This window comes from Cheilinus undulatus, linkage group 24, assembly GCF_018320785.1.
Source record: "Cheilinus undulatus linkage group 24, ASM1832078v1, whole genome shotgun sequence".
Lineage (NCBI taxonomy): Eukaryota > Metazoa > Chordata > Actinopteri > Labriformes > Labridae > Cheilinus > Cheilinus undulatus.
Genome location: NC_054888.1, coordinates 11395784 through 11417088, shown reverse-complemented (window position 1 = coordinate 11417088; position 21305 = coordinate 11395784). Strand labels below are relative to the sequence as shown.

At 39.6% G+C, this 21305-nt stretch overlaps 1 protein-coding gene across 1 annotated transcript in view; it reads right to left on the bottom strand.

Moving 5' to 3' along the window:
* dmd (dystrophin) overlaps positions 1 to 21305 on the bottom strand; it is a 486115-nt gene that overhangs the window by 40252 nt on the left and 424558 nt on the right. Inside the window, 5 exon segments of the mRNA XM_041781573.1 lie at positions 3190 to 3347; positions 5423 to 5508; positions 5593 to 5794; positions 8984 to 9058; positions 9205 to 9266. Coding sequence (XP_041637507.1) covers positions 3190 to 3347; positions 5423 to 5508; positions 5593 to 5794; positions 8984 to 9058; positions 9205 to 9266 — 583 coding nt within the window.

Here is a 21305-nt window from a genome sequence, read left to right as displayed (position 1 = left end):
TAAAAACTACAGCGACCAGCTGTTTTGGAAAATTACTGAGCTGCCCGCTCCGGATAAAAGAGTCGGACAGAACGGGAAAAAATAATCAAAGGCAACATATTGGCTACATCCATCACTTTCCCATCAGCAGGGACTCTGGGCCCTCTGGGGTTTTGGAGTTTCCATGGAATTGACCCCCACGTCGCCCCTCTTTCTTTCTTTCAGTCTCACACCCACAGGCAAAGCGACTCCTCAGAGGAAGCAGCTGGAACGAGGCGAAGCTATCTCCACTTTTTAGGGCTAGATGAGATTAAATTGTCCACCTGGTGTGCGTGCCTCAGGCTGGGTGTTTGTGTTTTGTGTGTCATTGCTCTCAAACAATCAGAAGCTAGACAAAAGTTTGCTCTCACCTCATAAAAACTAAAAAAATCAAAGCAAATGCAGTCTGTCGGTGCCAATGTTTAAAATTATGGGTGACAGACGCTGCTGTCTGGAACATAATTTACACATATTATCTTTATTTACACAGTCTGTAAACATTCCTCTGCCATCTGAAAAGGTTTGCAACGCTTCAAGGTACAAACAATCAGAATCACACAAACATGAAAAGTGATGTTGACAGCACGCATTTATCAAGGTGTGTATTAGTGGCTCTGTCAATCAGTGAGTGAGAGTGTGAAATGTCTTCGATACAATCAAAAACAAAGGCAGGCAGGAGGTGATACACGCTGGTTTTTGATTCCTGGGGGACTGTGATTATCTCCACAAATCACCAAGTGATGTGCGGTGCACCTGTCAAGCTCTCTGCGCTCACATGCCACATATGCAGTTAACAGTGATGACGGTGGCAGATTTACCACTCGGCACAGGAATAGCTGCTTCTCTCTGGCTGACAATCATCGTCTCTAATGGCGGGAATGACAGCTGTCAATGTGATTTTATATGCTGTAGCAACAAAGCTAATTCAGGAGACACAAGCTACATGAGCTGATGAAAAGACTTTTAGTCTTGTATGTGTGCAAACAGTGGACTTGTTAGTCAACACAAGAATTATTAAATATTTATGAATGTTTTATGACATGGTGCTGTTTAATGTTGTGTCAAAGCTGCAGTACAGCTGACCTGCCACTAGATGGGTCTCTAGCTCTGGTTAACTACATAATTGCACAAGATTTATAGTGATTTATTTAACTTTAGATGAGACGACCAATCGGAAAGTGGCACTCAGGCCATGGCTTGCTCTTGACTCTTGACCTGCATTTTAAGCAGTATCGGACGTATTTGCGATACTTGTTTTGGAATCAGAACAATCCTACTCTTGACTGGTGTCAGCTGGCCCTTACTTACCCGAGTCTTGAGCTCTGTCTTGTGTTGTTAATTTTTTATCTTTACGGGTGGCCCCAATACACTGTCGTATATATTTTGTTTTTAATCAGGATCAGCAGCTGGAGCCTGAGATCTTTGGCCCCCCCCGTAGGGGTGCCCAGACCCAAGGTTGAGGAAACTGCTCTATAGGTAACACTATGAAGTATATGGACTAGTTATAAAGCACAGGTTGTTTAAAGTTTTATTTTCAAACATGGCATTGAGCTAATAATATGCTATCTCTTAGCCTTAAAATAAATATTAAGTCACTGCTAAAAAACTAATTGAAATAATTAGCTCAACATGCCAAGGACAGCAGCTTAGGAAAGTGGCAGAAAGGGCTAAAAAGCATGCTTTTTGTGCCCACTCTGTACATTTTCTTTACACTATATCATTAAAAGCTACTTTATGGAAAAAAATACCTTAATATTGAAAGGTTCTGGTACCAGTCTACATTGTTTCTGTTTTTATTAGAACAGAGGGTATTGTAATTAATAATTCTGTGCATTGAAGCTGAAGCTTTTGTGTATAATTAGAGTTCTTTTTTAAAGTTTCAACCAAACATCCTCCAAAACTTTGGGTCCCAGGAACTACAGCACTTATCAAGAGACTATCACATCCTTTTAGTGTTTACTTGCATTGATGCTAAAAGCAAAACAAACAATATTGTTTGCTGTTTAAATATCCTAAATATGAAACTGCAAGTCCACAATCAGCTCAAATCATTCTGGTACTTTGAGATACCTTGTAGTTCTTAAAAGGCTCCTTATCATTCAAAAACTTCTTGCCGTGTAAATGAGGCGTTTAATCTAGCATACTTTCAAACTATATAGGCATTTAAGTACTGTTAGAATCAGTTCTATTTCAGTGTAAATCCAGATCTGAATGCATTTTTAATTTGCCTTGTACAGCTTCAAACATGTCGACTTATCCAAAGTCGGGCAGCCCCGCCACGCTTAGTTACCGTTTCTACATTCTGATTGGCCAACTGCAGTTCAGGAAGGCAGGGGGCTTTTTAGCAAATGGTCAATTCCCAAATTATTCTCTTTGTTGAACACATGACAATGGTTTTACTTTCAGAATACATCTGAGGAGCGGAGCTAAATTCAGTGTCCAAAGTAGGGACTTTAGACATGAAAATGCTGGATCATCTTCTGGAGATCAGGGATAATCCAGTCAGAACGCAATTACTGCAATCCTCCTGTGGATGCTGGATTTGCTGCTTGTTTTTGTGGCTCAAACGTTTGTGCTGCCCGCTCCCAAACATAAAGAAAAGGCACAAAAGGGAATGCTGATTTACTGAGTTGGCGACTTTCCCTTTCCCCCTGTCTCTCTGTGCTGTCACACACTTAATCATTTTAACACCCATGTGCAGGTAGAAAAACTCGCTCCATTCGCTCCTGTTTGTTTGAGATTTGTCTATAAAAATGTTTCCATTCCAGAGACATCTCAGCAGCTGTCGGATATCGTTTGTTTGATCAGCTGTAGGCTGTCATTCACTGACTTCTCCTGTCTGACGCACACAAAATAACACTCTGGTCCTGTTTGCTGGGGTGCACTTTGTTTTTATTGTCCCTGGTTTATCGATGTTTTGCCCTTTATTTCCTGCAAAGCTCTTTGTGGCAATCCAGTCTCTTTCTATAAATAAACCTGATTTAAAATGATGCAAACACACTTGGACGCTTGGAGGGAGGGGCTGTAGAGGGCCTGGGGCATCAGTGCTGATAGGAATGCCAGTCTTGCTCTATCTTTAGTAAATACATTCGAAATAACCGGCTATAACTCCGTAGAAAGTCAAACCCGACTATGATGAGCAGTGTGTGGGTGTGAGGGCATGTCACGTACAAATTGGAAGCAGCTGCGGACGGAGGGCTCAATGTTGGAACCGCCGAAGGAGGCGACCTCGCCGAGCTGCCGGGGGATCTGGATGGAGTCGTGGAGGAGGAGGCCGAGCCGACGCTGGTCACAGAAACCCGTCGCGCTGGCGACCTGTCTGAACAAAACTGCAGGGTGGAGAGGGAGGAGAGAGAATGGGATAAAGTATTCAGGACAAGGACGGAGTAAAGAGAGAATGATGGGAGAGGACAGACAGGGAGGTTTAGATAAGTGATTTCATGACCTTGAAGTTGTCTGTGCCATTGTGTTTGGGTGTATTTTGGGAGGTTCATTTATACAATGCAGAGAAAAGTGGGCTATAGATGTTTTGGAGGAAACTTGGTCTGAAGAACTCAGAAGAAGAGATTTGTATTATGTTTAGGGATGCAGGATAGTGGATTTTTGCCAATAAACTAATTTTAGCCAAAACTGATGTACTAGGCCTGAGCTGGTACTCTTGTGACAGTCTGCTTGACTAGAAACAGACATTACACAGGACAAGCAACACCAGATTCAACCATGTATTATTTTTCAAATAATACATGGTTGAATCTGGTGAACGTGAGTCTTTTTTACGGAATCTGTCGTAAAATTTTAAGGATTGTCACCAAACTTGGAGTTGGTCATTACACAGCACCTCTGACTGATACAGGATGATCAAAACTTTAATGGTTCATCTTTCTCTATAACCTGCTTCCTTTCTCTACTTTCTTTTCCCACACATTGCAGAGGCTAGTTAAGGAAATCTTTTTGTCTCTGCAACCTCCCTTAAGTCCTCTACTACCCCCTCCCCATGGGAGTCCTGCTTCACACTTTGAAAGCTGCTGCTTTAGGTAATTATTGTAAACCACAGAACCCCTAAGTAGACATGAGCCAGTACATTCACCTCTTGCTGATAATAAGCAATTTCTGGTTGTTTTATCAAGGCATTGACTCATTTTCTTATCATCTTGGGATAACAACACCAGGTTTGTCATTATAATGAATCATTTCATTTGTTTTCTTAAGATTTTGACTAATTTTTCTTGTTTTCTCAGTAAAACAAATTGGTTTCCCATTGTAACAGCTTTATTTATTCAATAATCTGGGGAAATCAAAGCTTGCTTTCTTGAGAAAACAGACGACTTTAACAGCATCTAGAGATAACGATGCTGAGTCTCCCGTTAATGGCTGAGTTTATCTCAATATCTCACGGTACAAAAGCTTGTTCACCTTTTAAAAAGGATTCATTTATCTCAATATTTCAAGATAAACCTTTATTCTCATGATAACAGGATAATCTTCTGATCTACAAAGAAAACAATAAACTTGAAAGGCTAGACTAGATATTGTTAGCACTACTGAGGTAAGTTAAGGTTATTTTCTGATGTTTTTATCAGCAGATCCCAAGAACATGACTGGAAATCCCACATTCATAAATAAATTGTGTGGATTCATGTCTATTTAGAGCTTCTGTAGTAAAAGCTCTTTTGATCATTATATCTCATCAGACAGGGCAGAAATAGCTGCTTTGTGGAAAGAAGTGCAGTATATAGTACCTGCAAAGTCCAATTCCAGCTGGAGATGATTATTTCCAGCCTCTATTTTTTCCCCACTGTTGACTCAATAAGACGTCCGATCCAAACAAAAACTCCCAGAAACAATAAATAAAGCTCTGCTTTCTGACGGCAAGAGCACATTTCGTTGATAAATCTGGGCTATTATAAAATAACCACACACAGAGGTTGGTTATAACTCAGTTGTCTGACAAATGACGTGAAAGACTTTCCAGTAGCTGGGCTAATTAATCTTCCTCTTTCTCAAACTTTTCAGCTTAAATGTATGGAAAGTTTGCTCTAAGTGCATTACGGTGCTGCTGTATAGCATCAATTAGCCTGTGATGTTTACATCAATTACGTGAGAAACAGCTGGATTATGAGCAGGAAATTTTAATTGATGCAGTGATACAAACAGCTCCACAAACTATTACTGTTTCTTTTATTTGTTTTGTGCTAATTAAGTGTTAAAACACTCCCACACCATCTGTCTGCTGCTAATGTGCTGGGTGTTTACATCAGACAGTATGGAGATGGCGATGCTATCTCTGGGAAAAGTGGATTTAAGTGTTTAGTTGTTGATTTCACGGTCACAGTGTGACTGGCTAAGGTGTGTCAGAGCGATAGCTAATCTAGCACATAACAGCAGGTGCATTTATGTGACTTACATCTGTATTTATCCTCTAGGTGAGCCTTGCAGAGCGAGATGATTCCAGTTTTGAAGGACAGGGTTCGGATCTTTCCAGTGCGGCTTCTACAAACAGAGAAAACAAGCGATTAGAAGATCTGACTGATATAATGAGACCTGCTGTGTCTGTGTGCAGCGTGCCCCACGTACGTGTCGTAGACGTTGAGCAGCCAGTTGAGGCACATGTCCACACACAGCGGGACGTTGACCAGGTGCGAGTGGCTCTGCTCCAGCCGCTGATACAGGCTGGTCAGACAGGTGACCAGCTGGGAGATGTCCAGCAGCTGCTCGTTCTGCTTCAGGCCGTGCTGCTCGAACACCTCGCACGCCATCGGCATGCTCAGCAGGTCCACTGTCCGTACAAAGAGAGAGAGAGAGAGAGAGAGGGAGGGATGTTAAGTTAACACTATCACAGCTGAGGAGAAAGCGTGTTCTGCTGCTGAGCTCACGCTGTCCTTCAAGCTGCGTTCAAAACCTCCATGTTCAAAGTGTCCTTGGGCTCTGTGCCGCTCAAGGACGGAAGTGAGGAGGCGACTTCACTCCAGGGATCAATAAAGAATCACATTATTCATCTTTATTATTCATAGAGCCCACTAAAGGACAGCCTGAGTGAGGTGAGAGGCGAGGAAAGTTCAAAACACTCCAATAATTTGAGCAAAAAGCCACCCGAAGGAAACCTTCACAGTTTAAATCACCAGGAATGAAACTGCAAATCTGCAACTTAAATTCACACAATCAGGGACTGAGAACGGGGTCTATGCCAAAAGTATTTTTGTTTGTTGTTTGTCTAATAGCACTGATTAAAATCTGCCAGACACTGTCTTGTAAGCCTGCTTTCTTATGAATTATGTGAAGCTGGCACACAAGCCTCTTCCTTGTTTTTCCCTCTTCCAAGAAAGCAGAACACGTTGGGCAGCAGGAGAGAGTCTGACAGAGGAGATGTTCATAAATAGAACTGTCTTTTTTTCACTTACAATCTTACAAATTTTGAATCTAAAAAAAAAAGTTTGGTTTTCAGGTATGCAGGACATGGTAGTCCTACACCCAGCCGTGATGTCCAGCTGATCCCAATTATCGCCTCCCAGCTCCCACAGCCAGTCACAGTTCTTCTTCTCAACACAGATGTGTATTTAAATACTTCCAACTAATTCCGACTAACACTGAAGCACTATGCTGCTGCTGCTGCTGCTGGTGAAGCTTAACCTCCTCCACCCCAGCCTCCTCCTTTATAGCTTAAAGCTTGTTGCACCCTCACATTCATATTCATGCTACTATGGAGTCATCGCTTTTGGCCTAATTTTTCCTGGGATGCTCTGCAAGCTACTCACAATGCATTCCAGGATTGCTTGAACTGGGAAGGCCACTTTTAACAGCTTTTCTCCCCCATTATGTGAAATTCATCCATGAAACCAAAACATCAGAGTGAAGTTTACAACCGATGGAGTCCTCAATTTGCAACAGGAGGTAAGCAAGGTGGTTACATCTGCTCTCTACTACACTAGACTCTTCTAGTTTTCAGTTCTTGCTTGCTTGTATATAGGAAACACTGGCAACTGAAACAAAAAGTATTATGTTGGAAATATAAAATATTGAGCAGCAGTTGGTGAAGACAAAACAACAAAGAACAATGCAAATAACAAAGAGAAATAGATCTAACACTGTAAATAATGTGAGCTAACACTAAAGATGTAAAAAAAAATCTACCACCATGAAATGTAGGCCAAGCTAAAAAATAAACTTGTTCAGTTTTTATTTTTAGAAAGGCTCCATATCATAAATAGCCCTCTTGTGCCATACACTCAGCTATACGCCTTTAAACATATCACACATGTAAGAGCTCGTAGGCGGCTCACACTCCACAGATCCTCCAGTGAGAGAGCAGAGAGATGACTACACACATTTAAACACATAAAGACTGAAGATAAAGACACACAGATGCTATGGAAAGAAGGAAAGGGGCGGGTGAGGGGTGATAAAAGGAGGTGTCAATGATAAGACAATTATGAGAAGATGATAGAGCAGGAGAAAAGAAATAATATATAGAGAGAAGACAGAAATATAAAAGAAGATAGAGAGAGGAAAGATAAACATAATGAAAAGAAAGAAAGAAACAGATGAAATTAAGAACAAATAAAGACAGGATAAAAGTAATGAGGGAAAACAGAGAAAGAAGAAAACTAGACAGTAAGAGGAATGAATTACAGCAAAAAAGACAGTAACAGTTGTAATTTAATAGAAGGAGAAGAAGAAGAAAAATAAGGAAGACAGTAAACAAAATTAAGTATAGAAGACGAATAACCCTAACCCTTAATGCCTAAACCAGAGTTACTCAACCCTGCTCAACCAAACAGCCACAATCTAAGTGGTGAAAAGTGGCAAAAACGAGTTAGTGGCAATAAAAACAATTAAAGGACTCAAAAATGGTTAGAAAGTGGCAAAATTGGTGAAAAGGGAAAAATGGGGAGGAAAACAACCAAAAAGGGGCAGAAAGTGGCAGAAATGGGTGAGAAGTGACCAAAAAATTAGTTACAGGTGGCAAAAACTGTCAAAAAATGGCAAAGACATGGCAAATATGAGTGAAAAGTGACTGAAACAGGCAAACAGCAGCAAAAAGGTTGGAAAAGTTGGCAAAAAGCAGCAGAGAGTGGCAAAAAATTGTGAAAAAGAGGCATTTAATAGCAAAAGATGGCTTCAATTGGCAGAAGAAGTGGCAAAAGGGGCTTAAAGCAGTAAACATGGATTAAAAGTGGCAAAAAAAAAAAGGAAATGAAGTAGCAAAAAAAAAAAAAAAGGGTTGACAATTAAAGCGGACTGCGTAAGTGTGGGAAACAAACTAATTAAGGGATCATTTCTGAGGTCAGAGTTTCCTTTTGTGAGGTGTTCTGGGGGAATATTATTTCAAACTAAGACAGAAAAGAGCCACATGTTGAGTGTCACCAGCCTAAACCTAACCCTAACCAAGGAACAAGCAAAAGCGGGAAAGATAAAGAAGTCAAGGATGAAGAAGAGGAAGAACAAAGAAATAGAAAAGAAGACATACGAAAAAGAAAGGGAAAGTAAAGACAAAGAAGAAGGAGGACATCAGAAGGAAGAACAAGACTCTGGAGAAGATGTGTGAAAAGCAAAGAAGATGAAAAAGAAGAAGAGGAAGTAACGGAAGTAAAGGAAGGAGAAGACAGAAAGATAAAGATGGGAGAAGCAAAAGTTTAAGGAAGAAAAAGATGAAAAAGAAGATGAAGAAGTGGAAGGAAGAAGACAAAGAAGACATAAAAGGACAAGATGATGAGGAAGGAGAAGAAGAAAGGAGAAGACGGATGAAGAAGTAATAAAACATACAGTATAAGGCAAAAAAGGAAGATGAAGGACACAGTTAATTAAGTATCAGTAGGAAGAAACAAGTGACGCAGTAGGAGATGGAAGTGAAGTGAGTGGGAGGGCTGGAACACAATAAGAGAACACTCATGATAAAGAGAGGAGCACTCAACAGGACATGCACACAGCAGAGGTAAATAAATATATGTAAACTTTATCATATACTCACAGCAGAGAGCCTTCTGCAGGCGTCTGAGCTTCATGGCTGTTCTGTACGCTGAGAATCGAACATTGTTCAGGTCAGCTGAAGGAGTGAGAAGAAACAGAGTTTAATGTTTGGCTTTTAATAAACTTATCAATCGGTGCTGAATTAAATGCAGTAACAGAACGTCTTGTATGAAGGTTGAGCAAAGAAGATGGAGCTTGGAGTTAAATTTGAAACAGATTTACCCAGTGACTGGTAGAGCTCGGCCATCTTGGGATGATCCCAGCATGTCGTCTGGGTCTGGTGGCTGGAGAGGGACAAAAAGAGACAGAATGGTCGGACACTTAACTGATCTAGTTGAGTAAAATACCAACTGTCATTTTAATAGAAAATCTTGAATGAAACGGGTTATTTTGTGACTGTGTGAGCTCATACTTGTTCAACAAGGCTGTAGCTGTACCAGCCATAAGAGCTACGAATACGACGGCTGTAAAATGTCAGTGTGCTGCTCAGATTCATTAGCCTCATTTCGTGAGCCGGAGCTTCAGGGCAGAGAGAAAAATCTTCTTCTATGAAACTCTATGAGACAATGTTTAAACAGGGTAGAGCTTGAAGCTAGAGGCTAATGCTGCTGTCCTATCACACTGCTAATTTGCTCATGTTTAGCATGCATAATGTTGATAATCTCCATCTTTGTAGAGAATGTTAGTTTAGCAACATATGCTAAACAGGGATGAAAATAAAAGCCATTACTTCTGCAGATATTTAGTCAACAAATTAGAAGAACCAAAGAAGAGTTTTACTAGACAAATTTAGCAGATCCTTAAAGAGCATTAAAACAAGAAACTTTATTGTAACAGATAAGAAAAATTGAGTATTTTCCATTCATGTGAGATGCTTTTCACTGTGCATATGTGCATTTTAATATATTAGAGTTCTGGGTATACTGTCCCTTATTTGATGCATTCAGTTAAGCTCCAACTAGAAACCAGCCATCTTTAAATGAACAGGTGCCAAGCAAGTGGTGAAAAAGATTTTAAAAAGGTTATTTTGTATGTAAAAACGCTTACAATCTCAAGCAATCTCAGTGGTTACATTAGCCCAGCAGCTCTGGGTTTGACTCTAACCCTCAATCACTTATTGCATATCATGCCCTACTCTATCATCTTTATATCTGACTCTATCCACTCTACTGTCCTCCAAATAAACTCATAAAAAGACCAGAAAGTATATCAAAAATGGGAACACCAAACTAAATCAGCTCCAAATATTCCTCCTTTTTTATTATGCCAGATCAGACTACACAACATGCTTTTTACGATGGCTCCATGTCAGATGACTTAAAAAGATTGTCCTGCCTTGGTGGATGGACTGGCAACACTACAAATTCAAAGTTCTTCTTCTATGAATTTAAGAAGCTATTATGGTTGCTGGGCCGCACTATATGGACACAAGTGTGGCCTGTAATGGCATGGTATTCAAAGGCATATGGGGTTGGCTCCCCTCTTGCAGCTATAAAAGCCTCCACTCTTCTTGAAAGGTTTTCCATAAGACTTTGGAGTGTTTCTGTGGGAATTTGTGCCCATTCATTCTGTAGAACATTTGTGAGGACAGGCACTGTTGAACGAGAAGGCCTGGCTCACTCGGAATAAACGGCTGACACAAAGTTGGACCTGGAAGCACAGCATTGTCCAAAATGTCTTTGAATGCTTAAGTATTAATATTTTCCTTCACTGGACATAAGTGGCCTAGCAGTGTTAATTTTGTTGGCTAAAACCGTGACTAAAAAAATATTTGACAGTCTTTTTCCCATGAAATCACTAGACTTAGATTAGTAAAAAATAGCTCTCTGATGATTAAAACTGACTAAAAGTTTAGTTTTCATTGAGATGACTGAAACTAGACAAAAATGTAACGTAGTTTATGTCATTCAAACTCCCTGATATTTCTCCACTGTGGGTAAATCTGTCATAAATAGTAAATGTAAGTAGTACAATGCATCTGTAGCTATTCTGTCTCTCAGCTGTGGAAAGCAGGGACCCCAGGCAAGGTGCATAGAACACACTACCATGATTTGGTACCAGATTTAGGCAAGAGAATTTATGCTTTAACTAAAGGCTTTAATATGTTAACTAAGGGCTTTTAATGGACTAAAACTAGGCTAAAATGCTTTTGAGTTTTCATCGACTAAAACTAAAAAGGGTAGAAATTGTAGCTGAGGTTACAGTTGAGATCATCAGTTTATGAGGTCTCATATGGGACAATTTGACCGTAAGACTCAATTTTTATTTGGAATGCAGAGTTTTAAGGTGGTGTAGTTAACAGAGCACTAGTTATTTGTTGGGACGATATGACTCGCCCATCTTACACCACTCCATCAGACACTAAGCGTTAGACTTAGTGATGTGAGGTAATGCCAGTGGAAGTTCATAACTCAGAGCGTCACTTTTACGCACCATGCATGAAAGCAGTCGTTCACCCTGCTCTGTGATTTTACGGAGTCTTCTGCTTCATGGCGGTTGTTCCTAAATGCTTCCACTTTCCACCAATCTCACTTACAGTTGACTGGAATTCATCACAGTACTGTTCTTGAAGTCACTGGGCTCTTCAGAACAACCCATTGTGTATCACAATTGTTCTAGATTGTGTGGCTAGGTGCTTGATTTTATACACCAGTGGAAACAGGTCTGATTGAAAAACCTGACTTCAATAATCAACAGGTGTGGCCAGATACTTTTGTCTATATAATGCATACTCAAATGATGTTATGAGAACTACCGAGAGAGGTGAAAGTCAACTAATAACCTTGCAAAAATAACGCTGGTAGGAAGCACTCTGGCATGGATGTTGTGTGGCCAGTGCCAAAAACTGTGGCTGGGGACACAAGACTGGCGCAGTTCTCTTTCTCATTGCAATCCTTTTTTTCCCTCCAACCCAGAGCGGAAATGCTATCCTGTTGGCTAGAGTCAGGATGCATGTCTTTCATGTCAGGTCAGAGTGTCGAAGGTGGAAGAAGCAAGGAAAATGTGGACATGCCAGTCTTGTCGGATCAGGGTGGTGGGGCATCCTGGCTGCATGATGTCTACATTCAGGTCCAACCATTAGATCATGATCAAAACTACTTTTTTTATTCCATAGGACTGTGTTTAAAGACAGTATATCAATATATCTTCAAATTCAAAGCTTAAAATTACATCATCCTCCATCCAAGTCATATCTTACAGAAACTTTACAATGAGCTTAGTACGTGAACTAGTATCTGGATACTGGTTTCATCCAATTACTAAGTGAAAATGTTAATATCCTGTTTTATGGTAAGTAAATATTTAGACACATGCCTGTTAAAGCCAATATAAGAACTGCACCCTCATGCCATCATAAATAACCAAAAGAAGATGGAAAGTCCTTTTGGGTTACGCTAAAATGAATCTCAGTCGCTTCATGAATTAGATCAGCTTTCCCAAAATCCCACACTATGACATTAATCCTGTTGCTTGTGCGCTTCCCCTCTCCCCGTCTCATAATCTTCGAAAATAACAACCCACTGTGGCACAAAACCACACGGACTCCTCCATCCTCCCTGCATCACAGCGGCAGAGAGGAGGAAGAAGAGAAAAGAGAGATGGATGGTTGCTGTGTCATTCTCCCCTCACACATTCTCCTCCTCGTGACTGCTGCTCGCCACTCACAGGAGACTCGCCTGTGTGTTTGTGTGTCGGAGGCAAACCGATCGACTGAAAAGGCAGTTTGTGTAACCGATCCCTGCTTCAGAGCTGCAGTGACGAAAGCGTCTTTAAAATAGATGATATTTTCTTGTTTTAAGGTCTTGAACCCTTCTTATTATCCAGCCGCACATTGAGTTTGTCCTACACAGTCTCCTCGTGGGTCAGAGCTAATTAACCAAGTTGGCTTCTTGTGGCTCGGCACACTTGGTGAAATAAATGACTTCTGACAACAATTTGACTTTTTGAAAGGACACACAGTAAATGAGGTCAAAAGAATGAAACAGGCTGAAGGAATTCCGAAGAAAACAACTTGGTGAAACGAACAAATGAAAGGCAATTTTCCTAGCATTTCCTGAAAAAAGCTTCTATGATAGGACTAGAAAAAGTATGATACAGTACTGTAGGATACAATATGACAATTTACCATACAACTATTTACCATACGAAACAATACAATATGAAACAATACCATACGATACAGAACCATACAATACCATAAAATACATTACAATACTTAACAATATGATAAAATACCATACAGTGAAACAAACTATAAAATACTGTATGATAAAATAAAACAATATACATACCATATGAAAATATACCATACCATGAATATATACCATACTGTATAATATACCATACCATATGATAATAGACCATACCATGCCATACCATACATACTATACCAAACCATACCATCATATACCATACCATAAAAATATACCATACTGCATGATAATATACCATACCATATGCTAATTTACCATATCATATAAAACATACAATACCAAATAATAATACACCATATGAAAATATACCACACCATATGATAATATACTACACCATACCAAACCATATGACTATATACCTAACTTTATGATAATATACCATACCAAACCATATAATATACCATATCATACAAAACCAAACCATATGACAATATATCATACCATATGATAATATACAATACTAAACCAAACCATAGATAATATGCCATACCAAACCAAACCATAAGGTTAATATACCATACCATATGACAATATACTATACCATACCATACCATACCATAATATACCATACCAAACCAACCATAAGATAATATACCACACCATATGACAATATACCATACCATACCATACCATACGATAATATACCATACCAAACCATATGATAATATACCATACCATACCAAACCATCAGACAATATACCATACCAAACCATATGATAATTTACCATACCACACCATACCAAACCATATAATAGACCATTGTGACAATCCCGCCTTTGTGCTGGCTGTGGTGTGTTTTGTTTTTAGGAACCAGTGGGTGTGGCTTGGCAGGTGATCAGGGTCGTGATGCAGATTGAGAACACCTGGGCCCAGTGCTCAGAACATTAAAAGAACAGGGTGCCATTGCCTCCAGTGGGAGCTAGGTTGCTTTTGCAACGCTGGACTTTCTTTACCATTATTGTCTCATTTAACTATTTGTTGTAAAAAAAACGTATGTTTAACAACTCTGTGCCACCTCCCGTTATTTGTCATTGATAATATATCAAACCAAACCATATGATAACATACCGTACCATATGAAAACATACCATACCATATGAAATATACCATATGATAATATACCATACCATATGTAAATATCCCATATGATAATATACCATATCATACCATATGATAATATACCATACCACATGAAAAAATACTATATCATACCATATGATAATATACCATACCATGTTATGATAATATATTTTCATTAATTTCATTCATACATGATCTTATAAATGTAAATACTGGATGTGTGGGGGGGAGGGCTGAGCCTTCTATAATGGTGACTATCTTAGAATAACTATGCTATGTTTAAAGACATTTCTGCAAGACAATCCCAAAAGTGGCAAACAATATATTGGCAGCCAAAGCCAGGGCAAGAGAGTATAAAGCAGCAAATGTCCAACATAAATAATGCATCATTCTGCCTACTCACTTGGTGTAAATGTTCTCGGCTAAAACCTGCTGCATTCACACATCAGTTCACCTCCAATTTCTTAGTTCAGTTGTCACATTTGTTTCATATTTTGATACTTTTTTGCTACCATATATTTAAAATGGTGCAATCTCTGTCATTTTGATGATAGGTAGCTTAACGCAATAGCAATTTAAAAATCTACATCTATGTAATAAACAGGTGTATAAGTGAGAAATGAATCCATCAGAAATTCAAGCACTGTCTAAATGCACAAAGCAATGACTCATACAGTACTCAATGACTCATTTCAATTTTGACATTTTATTATACTATTGATGGGTGATCTACCATTTGAATCCCAGTCAGTACATGATATGTAAGACAACACATGGCTCATTCAGGCTGTGAACATCAGTGTGATCAAGGTAAAGGGAACTACAGATAGCTGAGTGGCATAAATACTCATGCAGGGGCTGGGACAAGGATGAGCCAGGGCCAAGCTTTAACAAATCTTCCTATAACCAGTTCTCAGATGAAGTGGAACTGTATTCAAAACAGAATCACGTCATGCAGAAAGGCGTGAATCATTTGGAGCAATGTTGAACTATCCAGGGTGGGAACTGTTGCCTTTCTACAGATATTACTGTTATAGCTGAGGTTACAGTTGAGATCATCAGTTAATGAGGACTAATATGGGACAACTGATGCTAAGACTCAATTTTCATTTGAATGCAGAGTTTTACGGTGGTGTCTAGTTAATAGAGCACTGATTAATTATTTGTTGGGACGATATATTGATGAATGGTATTTGGCTAATGTGCTAACAGGCTAACTTAGAGCTGATGGTGCTAATGGGGAGCTAAATGCTGTTGTTGTTTTTGTGTTTAACTCACAACTTCCATCATGTTTGTTTAAACAACTTAAATTGTGATAAATACAAGAAAGTCTTTCCGCAGTCATTTCTAGGGTCTGATCGTAATAATATGTGTTTAACAGGCTGTAATAGCAGGGTGACAATTACTCTGGTTTACTGTCGGTTAGGTTTGTATTGGCTCGGGCTTGGGTCAGATTCAAAAATACAAATGTTTCCTCAGTCCTGCTTTACTGCAGACATGTAGCTGTATCACAGTGTTTGTTTTTGTATGTTTTATTGCTGTTAAACACAAATTATTTCTCACAAGGTAATCTAAAGTAAATGTCCAATAGTTGTTCTAAATAGCTGGAATTCTTGATGAATGGCATACAGAAACCACTGGCTAAGGGACAAAATATTTCCCTCCATTCCCTGAGGTATAAGGAGTGTATCAGATGATGATAGGCAATAAACACCTAAATGGGTTTTGAGATTGCTTTTGTACTATATTTGATGATTTTAATGGCTGTTTGTTAATTGTTTTTCTGGATTTATAGCTTTCTATTCTTGACCTAAGGATTCATCTGAATGGTTTCTCAAGTATACATAAAGGTTAAAGGCTTGATTGATTCAACCGTATCGAATATGTTTAGTTTGACTGTCATATTTTCTGGCCTGTTTTTCCATACAAGGCCAGCACAGTTCCATGACTTATATCAATAATGTTGCCATGATATCTCCTCACAATTAACTTTTGTCTTCTCTTGAATGAATAACCACTATGAGTGGGAGTTCTCTTATCAGGAGTTGTAAAGTAAAAAAGCATATCATTGCTGCTTTTTCCCCTTAAATAAAGTGACAGTATTTTTGCTGCAGTTGTACTCAAGCCAACTCTCTCCGTATGTCATCCAAACATTTTCTGTTTAATCCCTGCCAAGTGTCGTGATCTGAGCTCCAATTTGCATTTTGTGCCATCTTTAAACACCCACTCTGAATTGAAATGCCATCCAGAAAACATTCAAACTCCACTTAAACGGCTGCAGAAACTAATTATGTAAGTGTAAAGTAAATAGCTGATTTTCCCGCTCATTAGTTCCACTTAGCTGCTGTTTTAATAATTATTGTGAGAACATGATAAGAAAAACGTGGACGCCTCATTCCAGCTGCATTAATAACAAAGTGCATCCAGTTTCCCAAAAGAAGTGAGTGTCAGAAATAGTCGGTGCCACAATAAATACGAGTGTGAAGTGCTGTCAGATAGATGCTGCTGTATATGTGATGCTAATGTGCCAGCTGCCTGTTTACTTAAAGTTAATGGAAGCCACATGTCGAATGAGAGAAGCAATTAGGGTTTTTTTTGTTCGGAGCCTGTTAAATATTTGAAAAGTCCTTCACAGGAGACAGAACAGTGAAATCTGAAGAAATGATGTCGAGAGCACTCCATTTTAAACGTCTGATGGCTGATAAATAGGAAAGAGAGAGCATTAAAGAGAATGTGTCAATCAGGGTTTCTGTGACGTTTTTGGCCATTAAGTTAAATATAGGACAGTTAAATGGCTATTCAGAGCCAGCTAGAGAGGAATATTGGGCCATGTATCCTGAACATGGGGGTAAAAATGAGCTACGGCTTAAATTGGAGATATTTTTAGATTTTTAAAGGCATACTGATTCCCATATCTGCTTCACAGGTGTGTATGATCAGGTTGATATAGATGTGGATCGTCGGCGTATAAAGTGGGCGACCACTGAATACAGTGGGTGTTGTGGATGAGAGCAAATAAAGCGGTGACTTTATAGGGAACAAAACAAACAGCTAAAAAATAGCAGAGCTGTTTAAAATACAGTGCTGCTGAGCGATCCTTCACACACAAATCGCTCTCGTCTGTTTCATAATTCCAGCCAGAGGCGAGTTGGTGCACAAATGCAACCCTGCCCAGCTTGTTAAAAGCGCACATGTCGAGTTGGTCACACACAAGCGCACCTGCAGTTAACCTTTGTCTGAAAAGGCAGACAAATAATAATCCATATGCTGTTTTATTTCCCCCTGCATTGCCCTTGTTTTTCCTCTCTCCCACACTCCCACTCCAGATAATGAGGAGAGGGGTCCCATGGTGAAGAGCTACTTAAAAATCCTCTAAGCTCAGAGTCTGTGCAAACAGCAGCTCCGTCACTCAGCTCGGCATCGGCATGCTGCTCCGAGCCACTCGGACAAATGCTTCTAATAACCGTGCAGCATGAAACACGCAGCTGCTTTCATCCAAAGCGCCGCAGAGGCTCCGAGATGTGGGCTCCTGACTGAGAAGTGTTCTACTTCAGCTCCCCGATGTCCTTCAGCCAGACAGGTAACTTGCAGCTGTTTACATCAGCTGCTCAGAAGCAAACAGTAATAAGATGCATTTCTACTTTCACTTATAACTGAGGTGAACTCAGTCCCCGAGTCTCAAACTGGGGATCAAGAGCCAATCGATGACTCACAGAACAATACATCTTCCTGTGAAAGCAGAGGCTGATTTATTGAGCCCGGGGTCCTCCCGGACAACCAAACAATAGATACTGTATTTGGTTTGTATGCTTTGTAATGATTTAAATTCCTTTGAACTCCGTTTGTACTCTGCTGTGACAAAATGTAAAAATATCAGCAGTTTATACCTGAGAGTATACCCATGTGAAGTCTGATGTTATCTATTATAACTGTATTGAGCTTTACATGATGTTCTCTAAATGAGATCCTCGGGGATCGACCCTCAGTAAGCCTCAGACTTAATAAATCAACAGCACTGATCCAGGATCCATATTACAAAGCAAGCTCACACGGGACTGAAAACAATAGCTGCAATGTGACTGTTTTTACTGCCTCTTACATTTTGGAGTATTTCTAACTAACTTAACATGCACTCCAACTTTTTGGGTGAAATTTTTTCTGTCTTGACTTGTGGGAAATACAGAAAGATAACAAAAGAAAGAGGCAATTATTGTGGATTACTGTGATACTTTAATCTATTTATTCATTGGCATTGCAGATGATAACTTATGAATTGCTCATCCTGAATTGCTCTAACTACTTCACCTCTTTCATTCCCATTATTGTTGCTGGTGCTAGTATTGGAACAATAAGTTTACAGATTTGTTCACACTATTATTAATACTGTGAATGTCAATGACCAGCTGCTGTGACCCACCAATCTACCAACAGCTTTAGTTTATTATAACAAATAGAAATAATAAGATGAAAATCAGAGCAGTGTGACTTCAACTGCCATAATTACTGAAATCATTATCATCCTAGATGCTAATGTTAAAATTAGAATATCAAGTCTTCTATTATGGCTAATTTTTCACCTATTGTTAACATTTTTTACAGACAGCTCTCAGGGATAATTTTTATAATGAAATAACAGCCAGGAAAGTCACAAATCTCTCTGCTCTGCTTGTTTTCTGTCTGTATTTCCCTTCTCTCTTTTTCTGCATCTCTATCTTTTCCCATTCTGTAACTTTCTCTTTATGCATTTCCCTCTCATTTTCTGCATGTCAGTCTTTCTCTGTCTGCATCTTCCTCTCCTCTTTTTCTGCATAACCTTCTTCTCTCTTTCTGCAACTTCCTCTTCTTTTTATGCATCTCTGTCTTTTTGCATCTCCCTCTTCTCCCATTCTGCGATTTCTTTTTCTATGCATTTCCCTCTTCCTTTCTGCACCTCAGTCTTTGTCTGCATTTCTCTCTCCTCTTTTTCTGCATCTCCCTCTTGTTTCCTTTTTCCATCTCCCTATTCTCCCATTCTGCATCTCCCTCTTCTCTCCTTTTTCTGCATATCCTTCGTCTCCATTTTCCACATATCCCTTGTCTCCTTTTTCTGCATCTCCTTCTCTCCTTTTCTGCATCTTCCTCTTCTATTTATGCTTCTCTCTCTTCTCTGTCTGCATCTCCATCTTATTTGACTGAATCTCCCTTTTTTCCACCTCCTTCTTCTCTCCTTTCTGTTTCTCCCTCCTCTCTTTTTCTCTATCAGCTTCTCCTCTCTTTCTTCTTCTCACACTTATCTTTTTCTGCACCTCCATCTTGTCTTCTGTTTTTGTATCTGACTCGTCACTTCTGTTTTTGTATCTCCTGTTTTTTTTTCTGCACATCCCCTTCTCTTTTTCAGCATCTCCTTCTTCTCTCTGTCTGTATCTCCAACTTTTTTGTTCCTGCATTGCCCTCCTCCCTTTACTGCATCATCTGCTCTCTTTCTGCATCTCCCTCTTCTCTCTTTTGTTAAGAGGTTGAGTCTTTATAAACGATGTAAAAAGAGAACGGACTAGACCTTCCCAGTTTTTAAAGTGCTAAAACTACCACTTCTTTCATGTTTCTTACTACTTTGATATCTAGTAGTGGTTGGGTATTTCTAAAACAATGTCTATATTTGTAATTTGTGTTTACTTCAGAGGCCGTAGAGATATGAGATTTAAAGAACTATATCCTCTTTCATGAAATACTCCTCGGGTTTCCATAAAAATGCTTTTAATATGTTTGTTTTAATGCTTAACTAAGTGCGTCTGAGGTCCAGGCCCTTCCCTCCTTATGTGTCCTTGAGCAGGACTAATCCTGCCCAGTTCAATGAGTGTTTTTCTGTCTCCATTCCTGCGCTGTGTGAAAGAGAATTCCCCTTCAGGGACCAATAAAGTACTGCACTATGCCTCACTGTTGCATTAGTTTCAAACCTCAAATTAACTACTCCTATCTGTGCCACACCACCCACCTGTCCTCTACACCTTATCAGTCTCCACCACCCACTGCAGCCTCAGCCTCCTATAGGAAAGCAGTTATTTGTTTGGAAGCAGAGGATCAACCATTAGCACACATCGTAACACCTGACAAACACGCATTGTTCTGATATGTCAACAAAATCCACAACTGCAGTCTGACCGCTTCCCACCAGATGTCCCACTGGGATTAATGAACAGAAAACACAACAGAGCAGTCATATATCAATGGTGGCCTGCAGCAATCAAGCATCTCCGGTTTTGACTCTTTTTTTTATGCTCTTTGAAAGCTGACACTGTCTCTTCAGAAAATGTATCATGGCCCCGGGACAAACCAAAGTGTTGATAATGCATCGTAAACTGTCAAAAGATAAAGTGCCGCTCACAGAGAGGCTCTGGCACAGCAATCGGGGATTCGCTGCCTTGCTCGAGGGCGATCTGATTGAAGCTAACGAGGAAGGGGATTGCTTTCCCCACCCACCATTTCTTAACAAGAAAGACGATAGAAACCGGAGGAGAAAAAAGCAGCTTAGACCAACTTGTCTAGATGAAAGGACTGAAAGCACTGACCAAACCTGGAGATAACTGTGTGCTAATCTTATTTGTTCACATGCGGATATTGCTAATAAGTCAAATCCAAAAAGCACAGCTCATTCTGATTGTTATGTTGTAAGTTCTGCAGGTGTTTTATCACAGACCAAAATCCTGGACAGATATAGCAGTACATAAATATTGAGAAAACCCTCCTTAATTAAAATCCATCCTGAGAGATACACGTTTTAGAACAAAATTTCATGCCAATCTGGTAGTTGTTACGTTATTTCCCCTAAAACTAAAGTATCAACCTCATAGACACTCAGGAGAAGAAACAGGTGGATCGTGAATCTATGTGGGGTTCATCCTCTGGGGAAAATGAACTTTAATACCACTCATCTCTCCATATCCAAGCTTAAATACCAACCTTATGGTGACTTGACAACAAGATCATGAAAGTTGAAATGACTGTTCCTCTGGGGAGAATGAACCCCCTCACCAAATTAATTCCAATTTGTCC